This window comes from Candoia aspera, chromosome 1, assembly GCF_035149785.1.
Source record: "Candoia aspera isolate rCanAsp1 chromosome 1, rCanAsp1.hap2, whole genome shotgun sequence".
NCBI classification, from domain to species: Eukaryota; Metazoa; Chordata; class Lepidosauria; order Squamata; family Boidae; genus Candoia; species Candoia aspera.
This window is the reverse complement of record NC_086153.1, coordinates 161,811,861-161,822,744: the sequence shown is the minus strand read 5'-3', so window position 1 is coordinate 161,822,744 and position 10,884 is coordinate 161,811,861. Positions and strand designations below refer to the sequence as shown.

The 10,884-nt window shown below is 41.2% G+C and overlaps 1 protein-coding gene across 1 annotated transcript in view; it reads right to left on the bottom strand.

The window, feature by feature from the left end:
- Positions 1 to 9,195: 9,195 nt before the first annotated feature.
- TFAP2D (transcription factor AP-2 delta) overlaps positions 9,196 to 10,884 on the bottom strand; it is a 43,414-nt gene continuing 41,725 nt past the window's right edge. Inside the window, exon 8 of the mRNA XM_063291459.1 lies at positions 9,196 to 9,415. Within this exon, the coding sequence (XP_063147529.1) occupies positions 9,196 to 9,415 (220 nt within the window). The remainder of the gene's footprint in view (positions 9,416 to 10,884) is intronic.

The following is a 10,884-nucleotide window of genomic DNA, read 5'->3' as shown; positions in this document are numbered from 1 at the left end:
ATGATGTAACTGGACCAAATAAATGAGTAAGATATTCTTTTACTTACTTTTGAACCTACTTTGTCTAGGTGTGTAATTCTTTATGCTTAGGTGGGCTAAGTGTGTAAGATCAGTAACCTATATTTCTCTAACATGCTCATTAAAGCTATTTTAGATAATACTCTTTTTCCGTGCGCATCTTTCGCTGTGTTAAGCTCTGCTCCATTCAGTGGTCCTAGCTGTCCACTAACGGCTTCACATTGAACCATGTTAGGGTTCAGGCCCTCCTGAATTTGACTTAGGTATCTCACAGGTCTGGAAAGGCTGCAGAAGCTACTTAAAACAAACATTTTTAGGGAAGAATATCATATCTGATTCAATTTTGATGTCCTTAAGACATTGCTTGATAATCTCTGTTGCGTGCCCTAGCACACATACGTGAGTACAGAAAATGCTAAAATATTCCAGTTTCTTGTGTACTGTCTTGGCCCAAAATGAAACACAGTTATCAGTAAGGACCTAGGAAGTTAGACTTGCCAGGGAGAAAAGCAGCTTGGTCCAGCATGTAAAGATACGTGGCCAGGCATTAGATTCATCTTACAAATACCACCCTTGAGATACACAATTACATTTGAAGTGCAACATGGAAAATTTGTAACATGTTCCTAAGGAACTTAGACTGGACCTTTTGCAAGGGGGCAAAAGCGGTATATGAACCTAACTGGGTACCAAACAATAACTGTGCCTGAAGTTGAACTGAATGCACTCCAGGTATAGAAGGAACGTGTGACACCCCTTTTGTTTAAAAAAAAATTTGCAAGGCTGTGGCAGATCTTTCGACTTTGGGGGCGGCATATTCCCCATGCATCCAGTGTTTGGTTGTGGTATAGCATTCAATGCTGAGACGCTTAAAACAGCTTGACCTGCCCAACAGAATCGAATGTAAGGATGTTTAGCAAACGCCAGCGCCTTGGTTTTGCTATAATTGACTTCTGGTGCCTCTGCATTACAATATTCAGCCAGGGCCTCCAATGCTCTTTTCAGGCCTGCTGAACTCTGGCAAAGCAGAACGCCATCCTCTTCATATGAGAGAACTGGGATATGTTTCTCTGCCAATTCTGGGGATGGTGAGACAGATCGTTCATCCTAGCAACTTAAGGATTGATATACTGTGACAATAGTGGTGGTGCCAGAATGCATCCCTGCCAGACTCCACTACTGACAGGAATCTCCTTGGTATAAAGTCCCTGGGAACCGTATTTGATTCTTATAGCTGAATTATCGTATAATTTATAAATAAGCAGAAGGAGCTTAGGCTGGGAAATTAGATCAAAGGCCACTCTAAAATCTCTAAAGGCTGCATATAGCTTAGCATGTGGTTGGGAGGTATCTTTTTTGGCCAGGTGGCCATGGGTGAGCGACTCCAGTTACAGCTCATATAGTAAGAAAAGCAAAGAAGGAGGTGAAAGAGAAACAAAGCTGTTACTCTTCAGATAAGCACAGAGCATAGAAAACGTCCACAGCAGGATACGAACTTGTCCATATGGACCCTTTGGATCTCACCTTCAAGAGAGGCAGAAGATTGCTGGGCACAGGAAAAGTATTTCGCTCTCTTAGTTCTTGCGAGCGTAAGCCCAAGATCAAACTCTTGCTGTTAACTGGAACACCCTAAAGAAAGACCTGGATGAGTTATAATTTTTCATCCATGGTGTTTCAACCCGGCTTGTCTTGGAAGTTGTAAGAGGTGACCTGTAGTACTAGACTCCAGAAATTTAACAATTATGGGGGCAGGTCTCTCTGAAGGACTGCCTATTGCCCTCAATCTGTAAGTGTCCATTATCTCAAGTTTAAAATCAGCCAGCAGTGAGATGATTTCCTGAAGGCATCTTTCTATGTAATTTAACAACAGCTTCTGCTGCTCAGCGTCTAAAGGTAGGTTAATTATTTTTAAATTATTTCTGGTGAGTTGCCCCTGCACTGTACACAGTGCAGTTTGTAAATTCGTAATGAGTTTGGGATTGATCCTACCCCCCGCCCCCCATGTCTTAATTAGTTTCAAGAGAAATAGCAATAATTCTCTTCAATGATTCCAGATCTTTATCAAATTTAAAGGCTTGGGATTTTATGATTTTGGGCTCAGTGGATCCTAGATATGCTATTTTCCAAGCTTACTGTAAATTGATCATGCCTCCATTTAAGAACTGATGGGAGTTTCAGCATTAATACAAAGCTTGCTATCTGATCTTGCTGAGATGGTGACACATTGGAAGTTAATAAAGTTTTAGCTGATCTACCAGAGCAGAGTTTCTCCACCTTGGCAACTTTAAGGTGTGTGGACTTCAACCCCAGAATTCCCATGCCAGCTGGGGAATTCTGGGAGTTGAAGTCCACACACCTTAAAGTTGCCAAGGTGGAGAAACTCTGCACCAGAGATGGGGGAGAGAACATCACTCCTCTAGCTGAGATTTCAATAGAGGGCATCGGCTCCTCCTCCTCCTCTTCTCCCTTGCCATTATCCAGAGTAGAGCCATTAGCTTGAAATGGAGGAGGAGGAGCCCTCTTAATGCTATGAGGCATATTGTTAAAATAAGATTACATCCATGCTATAAAAGCAAGCTGAGAGAATTTGGGTATACATCACTCACTATCGAGATGAGCAATTCCATCCACAGTTTCAGCTCAGAGTAAAGAAAGGCAGCCAGCTAGGTAGTCATAAAAATTAGAAATCTCTCTCATTCATGTCAGTGAGGATACCTGGAATGCTGGCTGGTTTCAAATGAGGGTGAGATATGCTCTACCCCCCCCACCACCCCCAGCAATGATAAGTGTTATTCTTTATTTCATTTTGCAGTCAGCATTCTTGGGGCTTTACAAGTGCAGGAGTTGGTCACTATGTCCAAGAAAGGTTTCTCATGAGGGCCACTAAAGCTCTAGGGCAGCTGCATTACACCAAAATATGACTCCATGGTCTAAGGTAGACTAAAAGCACAAGGGGATGGTCCCTTTACCAGCTATAGGTAAAGTTCCAGGCAGGAACTTGGCCCACTGAACATCCTTAGGACCATTCCAAGGTTTAGGGAACCTGTCTGAAGGGTTCATTTCTTCTAGGAAGAAAAGCCAAATTTAACTAGCTATCAGTTATGTTTAGTCACCATGCCAGCAGTATTGGAAATGGATTTTGGAATGTTTCATTTTGGCATTCATTCATTCCAGACTAAATTCATCTGCATCCAGCTCTGGTTTACAGACAAGTGAATTCACATGAGATAGGGCATCTGCCCTTCAGGAGCTTCTCAAATTCCAAATTGGTGGGTCAATTTGGTGCAAAGATCCTGAATTGTTCATTTTGCTTTTCGACAGGTCACTACAGAGAACGGAGTATGGATGTAGTATGGCAGAATGGAGAACCAATGTCCTTTTGGATATCACTGAAATATAACTGGGCCAACATACTGGCTGGGAATTTGGGGAATTGGAACTCCCAAAATATCTGGAAAGCACCAACTAGGAGAAAGCTGTCCTTTCCTCTTCTATTTTCCTGCAGGTAATTTTGTACTAGGGGATAACATTTTCCATAAAGTTCCCCCATTGCTACTAGCATATGGACCAAACTGAAGCCATTTAGTGGCCTGCTAGAATCACTGAATGAGCAGAGTTTAACACAGAGGAGAACCTGAGCACAGAAAAAGAATATTATCTTAAAATAGCTTTAATGAGCATGTCAGAGAAACACAGGTTATTGATCTTACGCACTCAGCCCTCCCAAGCATAAAGAATTACACACTTAGATATAGTAGGTTAAGAAGTAAAAAGAGTCTTACTGACTTTATTCTTTGTTGTTACAACCATCTTCGGTGGAAAATGAAGTTCCTTGTATCTTCTGTTCTTTCTAAACTTAATTCACCCTAAACTCTCAGCCCTACAGCTGCCAAGAGCTGTGTGGAAGAAAAGGGAGAAAGTTTCTTTTCTTAGGTTGACCGCATGGCCCAAGATGGAGTGGGAGGCAAAGCATGCTGCATGCTTTGCTCCCGGTGGAAGAAGGAAGAGAGAGGGAGGAAGTGGGAGTGGCAACAGCTTCCTCAGAATCACAAGAGTTGCATCCTAGAGCAACTATCCATATGCTAATGAGGCATGCTGGATTTGCCAGGACTTCCAACACAAACTAGATCCATGATATGATCTTTTGCTTAGAAACAGTAGTATAGAGGGGATGGAGAAAGGTGAATGTGGATTAGTGGTGGCTGTGATATTAATGAGTGAAACAGTACCTCTTTCCTCCTTGTTTCTACTTTAAATATCTGAATAAATATCTACTTTAAATACCTTTCTCTCCCTCCTCATTCTTTTCCATAGCCAGTTTGGGATGCTATGTATCTCCATATGGCAAAAAGACCTTCCTGATCCTTTTTGTACTCAGGAATGAAATGCGTCTTTTGTTTCTGGATGGATGTCAGCCTTACTGACTGGTAATTCAGAGAGACAGGTTAAATAACTGAAGATGAAAAAGAAAAAAAAGAAGGTAAGATAAAACTAACTGAGCATCACATGTGGCATGTTGTGTGAACACAGCCAGTAAGTGACCTAATTATATTGTGCCTGGATGTTGCATCTTCAAAGTGTAAACACACACACACACACACACACACACACACACACCAGTGATTCGATTATTTTGTCCTCTCAGATTCCTGATCATGAAAGAAGCCAAGCCTAGTAGGTATAATGTTCCTTCTGAGAAAGCTTTCAAGTCTTCCCAGGACTGTTAGTTTTTGAATCTGTAACTAGGACTTCAGAGCTGGGAGTAGTTGAGAGACCCTTTGCCTGTATGCCTAAGTACAATTACTTGGAAGTAAGGCTCACTAAATTCAGTGGAACCCCGGAATGCAGAATAGTGAGATGTGAACTTCCCATGATTCTACTTGATACTTTGAGCAAGCTTCTCTAGCAAGATTAACACATCCCACTGTTTACTCAAGCCATAGTGGTTGAATTCACATTTCTTGCTGAGCCATATTGAAACAAATCACATACTAGCTTAACACAAATATGAACTCAGTGTCCTTACCATTGCTTGGATTCTCACAACTTGTTAAACCAATCAATATGATTTTTTTTCCTATTCATTGTGTCAATGTGGTTTTTAAACACTAATTTACAATATTGTGTGAATTTAGCAAATTCTGCTTAGATGGTTTCACAAATCCGCTTTATATGTTGTGTGAACAAAGCCATTATACAAAAGGTAGCAATTTAACCTGGCAGGAAGATTGATTAATGGACAAGACTGTATCGCCTGCATTTCCCTTACCCAGAAACGTGGTGGTAGAGGCAGCACCTCTGCCATTTGCATGCTATTGCTGCTTAGAAATTATTTCCAAGTGCATAAATCAGCATTGATTTTATTGCTGTGAAATGTTCACTTAAATGTGGTCATATTTTCTTAGGGTCATGTCTAATAGACATGTCATATAAGAAACAGAAAGATAACTATGCATTTCATTGCCAAGTTACAAAATGGGAGGGGAAACCATGAAGTTTTGTCTTCTTGTGTCCAGGTGCTCATTCATACTTAATACAATTACAGTGATTGCTGTACAGAATCCATCATACAAAAGGAAAATCAAGGGTTAAAATTACAGTTATTTTAAACTGGAACTGAAATTGGACCTTTATCTGATGTAGGAAAACCACCTGCTCTTCCCGGCCTCCTGATCTGCAACCCAGCCAAGAGAAAAAAGGTTTGAAAATCACCTCTGAGAGAATTTCTATTGGCCTGAAACCTGTTACCGCCAGTTTCTCTTGCCCTTTTATAGGTCAGCTATTGGGGCGTGATCTCTTTGAAGATCAGTTGATGTAGAATGATCCACAACCCTTTCTGGTGGATTAGTGTCCAGAACAAAAGAATTTTTCCCTCTCTTCATTTTATTAAAATTCACCAAAGTAGAGAGGGATACAAATAAAATAAAACAAAAACAGAACAAAACAGGGTGCAATCAGATTAATGCTTCTACGAAACAATCATGCCTGTGAGGAAGTCTTGAAAGTAAGGAATGAACAGGATGCAGTATTTACACAGAGGTTTGAGAGAGACCATACACTAAATCTGTTCATGTTCATCAGTTAAAGGTGAAACAATCATACTACATATCAGATAGCAACGAATAATTTTTTTTGTGGTATGAAGCCTCGGGCTATATTATATTCAGCTGCAGCCTACTTCCTAGTTTCAGACAAGTGGTTTCCACACTATTCATTTTTTAGATATGCATTTTATAAAAATGTAAAACGTGAAGGACGTCCTAAGGATGGTCGCATGTCAGGTAGAGAAGAGAGATCTTTGGGTAGTGAGCTTACTTACTAATCAACAACAGAAAGAACTGATCCTTTAAAGACCCAGTGAGTCGTTTAAATATGAACGGAACAAGGAAAGGACTGTAAAGCTGCAATGAAGTTTTTGCCAGGATTTCAAAATTAGGGAAAGGCCTTGATTGCTACCATCTAAAGTCATTTGTATGATGGCACAGTAGACCCCCCGAATGTTGAATATACAGTCTCAAGTGGCCTGCCCATACTAACTGAAAAGATCTTTCTCTTGAACCCGGAATGACATTTCTTAGTAGAAGCAGTCACTGGCAGATCTCATCAATGTTTGTTGGTGGCTACCAACAAACAATTGACAGATTTAGAGACTGATGTCTTACCCACACCAGACATTTGGAATCAAACCTAACAAGAAGTTAAGCTTATTAAACTCAATTTTGAATCCAAAGGTACAAATAATACATTTGTATGGCATACAGGGCATCTCTACCATACTTAAACAGTCATATGTGTAGCCATACTTTAGTGAAATTACAGTAATTGCTTAGGTGTGGAGATTTCACTGTAGTATCGCTGACTCTGGTGGAACTCCGTTTGCACCATTGTGTGTGGTTGGTTCTTTTTTGGGAACAGATGTCTCCTATTGGAATGATACGCTCATTGCATGGGAGACATATTGGCCCATAATTGTTCTTCATAATAGGACAGTACCATGCTTAAGCAGATCGTGTGTTTTGAATGAACTGTGCCAGGAGACCAGCTGAGGTTTCATTACAGGTAGTCCTTGTTTAGTGACTGTTCGCAGTTATGACGGTGATGAAAAATAACTTTACAACCAGTCCTCACATGTACAACCTTTGCAGGTCTGTAAAGCAAAGGAAGGGCAACAGGCTAGAAACCAGGAGACTGAGAGTTCTAGGCCTGCCTTGGGTGTGAAAGCCGGCTGGGTGACCTTGGGCCAGGCCCTCTCTCTCAGCCCAACTCACCTCACAGGATTGCTGTTGTGGGGGAAATAGGAGGAGGAAGGAGTATTAGGTAAGTTTGCCACCTTGAGTTATTTATAAAAATAATAAAGGTGGGATAGAAAATAAACAAACAAACAAACAAAACTTAAGATCATAAGTACAACTGCTGTTTCACTTAGTGGCTGCTTCACTTAATGACCACGTTGCTGGTCCCACTTGTGTTTGCTAAATGGGAACTACTTGTACTGCTACTTTGTGAGTACTTGTCCTAACAAGTAAATTTAACCAAGCTGATCTTGGCTGATTTGAAAAAGTTCAGGAAAGCAGGTTAATACTAGGGGAGGAGACCACAGGCCTTTAGACTAGACTAAATTAGACTGTTGTAAGCTGCCTGAAATAAGAAGTTGGGCATTAATTTACTGATAAATGTAATTTTTAAAGAAATCTACTTGGAAGATGGCAACGGTAAACAAGTTCTACATCATTCCCATGTAAATTTCATGGGCGACTTGAATGAGCAGACTTTACCTTTCGGAGTCTTACCTCCCTCCTGAATTAAAAACTCCTCCTCTCTGCTTCTGTAAGCAGTTAACTCTTACCAGCATGGCAGTACCAGAGCAGCCAGGAACCCATACAAGAGTGTGTCTTCTAAGGATGGTCACCTTAGTTTATATTTACATCGTTAGTTTAGAGCTAATGGGTCTTCTGAAAAGTGTTATCATGAGAAAAATGTTCTATGGATGATCCCAGAAAAGGAGGAGACCTCCTGCTTGTTTTAGCTGGCCCTGTTACTGCTCCTTATGTATGACATCTCCACGTTTATGACAAGACAACTTCTGCAGCAACGGGCACCTTGATGTGGGCTGTGCCTAGGTGATAAGGAATCTTGCCTATTCAAGGATGCCCAGGGCCTACCCACTTACAACTCAGCATATAACATTGTTCTTCCAGGCATTCCTAGGGATATGTCCTAGAGGACTAGAGCAAGGAAGAACAACTCTGGCCTGCCCTCAACCCGCACCTGGATAACACCTGGTGTTGAGTCAGAACTGTTATGAAAAGGGATACAAAAAACAGTAATATCAAAATAATACAATAGACCTCTCCAGTCCCTTCTTTTGAACCCGCAGAGCATGTGACTGTATATCACTTCTTGCCGAGGTGAAAATTGGCTAATAAGAGGAACTGCAAATGGGAAAGGGACTCATTGAGGTGAATCTGTCGTTTGACTTCTCCTAGAGGGAAAAAGGCAATAGACTGAAGCCCAGGTTTGTTCATTCTAATCTGTGATTTCATCCTGATGTTGTATCCTGAGAAGGACTTGCCTTTATGGGCTTTGACATAGCTCTGGTGAGGATTATTTATAAATGCCCAGGCCTCAGTCATCAATTCTGACAATGCAGTAGTTGTACTCTCAAAAGCTCTGAGGTCTTTCATTTCCCAGTCCAGGGGTTCTTTCATGCGGTCTCAGTGGAAGTGAAAAGAGGTGTTCTTTTCCCTTTCATCCATCAGATGGGTGGGGTGATAGAAGTTCTCCCAGAATCTGTGTATCCCATGATGTTGTATTTTCGTAATACCTGATGGCACTCCCAAGTCTGGAAGTGCTATGAAAATGTGTGTTAGTGTAATATTTGGAATGACTGGATGTATGTGCACGCGCACACACACACACACACAAAGCAGTTTCAAGAGCAACGCTTAAAAATGGATAATCTTATCACATAGTTAGTGTACATTGCTGTCCTTAGAGTTGTTCAGGTTGGTGAGTTTTTACAAACTTTTTTCTGTTCCCCCGTTCAGTTTGGTCCACAGGAGCTAGATCACCTTCAATGAGATGTATAGGCATATATAGATATAGCTAGATAGATATATGTTTTAAAAAAAAATAACAGCAGCAAGGTTCTCTGGAAATAAATTCTGTCTGATGTTGCTAGTCTGTCTTTTCTGTTTTGCCCTCTTTCACTGCTGCCTCTGATGTTTTCCTCAGTGGGCCTTTCTCCGAGCTGCTGTGTCCTTGGCCAGATTCTGCTGCTCCACCATTTTTGTGTGCTGTGTGTTTTTCCAGGTAGTTCAGCATCTCACTGAGAACAGTTTGGAAAGTGCTTAGGGCAGCACAAATCGCAGGAGTTCCAAAGCCATGAGTAATCAAACTGTAAAGCAGGCAGAAAAGAGGAAGAGAAATATTAAAGAGTTTACTGTATGTATGGATGTATATATACACACATACATTACTTTTGGTGGAAAGAAGATTGCTACCCCCCCAACAAACAAACAAATCCAGGCAAATATGATGTCAAAGACTGTTTTTTATTTTCTGTATGGAGGTGGTGTGAATGCCAAATGGATGCAAGTCTGCATAAATGCATGGTTTCCAAGAAATTTATCCCAAATTGCCCTGCTGTGAGGTGTTGCCATTAAATCCCCAAAAGCAAGACCATGTGACTACCAATGGACTTGTCTACTGAGATGATGAGGGGTTCATTTGAAATAAATAATCCCCTCCCCACCCTCAAAGTTGGAACATGTTGCACTCATTTTAGACTTCTGGACTAGACAGCTGAACACCAGTACTAACGTCAGCCCTTTGTATATTTGTAAGTAGAATTCATGATCTAAAAACAGTATTTTCCCCAGGACTGATAATGACCTTTGTGCCAAATTACAGTCTTGCTACCTTAGGTGGTTCTTGTGAGAAGAAAATGGTGGTGTATGGAATCTCATACAATATTGAGAGTCTTAAGAGTAAAGGCAACTAATAAATATTAATGATTCATTTTGTATTTTTTTAATGCATTCATTTTGACTTTATTTGCTGTGTTACTAAAGCTTTACCTGTTTTCCACAAACATCACAAGATAGGGCTGTGAGTGCTTCAAAAACAATTCAGGTTCTTACCTAAGCACAGCACTTCTCTGCTATTCTTTAAAGAAAGGTGAAAGGTGAAAGGTCCCCTGTGCAAGCACCGAGTCATGTCTGTCCCTTTGGGGGACACCGCTTTTGCAATGTTTTCTTGGCAGACTATAGTGGGGTGGTCTGCCATTGCCTTCCCCAGTCGTAATTACCTTTCCCCCAGTGAGCTGGGTACTCATTTTACCAGCCTCGGAAGGATGGAAGGCTGAGTCGACCTGAGCTGGCTACCCAAGAGAGAATCCAACTTCTGCTGGGATCAGATTCAGGTTGTGGGGAGAGTTTTGGCTGCAATACTGCCGCCTGCCACTCTGCGCCACACGAGGCTCATTCTTTAAAGAAGCCCATCTTTCTTTTTCATGCTTCTGTGCCAACCTGCAAAAAGGATGTTGCTGCTTTAAAGCAACAACTTATGCAGGTTAATGCGCTTCTTAAAGCAGACCTGCTGCTGCTCCCGCACTATGGAACACTCTTCCCCTAGAGGTGAGACAAGCCCCCACTCTGCCGGCTCTGTCAGCTCCTGTGGGGTGGGAGGAGGAGCGGCCAGCCCTGGGGGTGCCTGGCACCCTGAAGATGCTCCTGCAGATTAAGACCTTTTTAACACCTCTGTCTTGGATTATACTTTGATGTAAGAATATTGTTTTATTGTATTTTAATGATTATTTATTTTTGTTTTATTTATTATTTTATTATTTTATTTATCTAATTTATC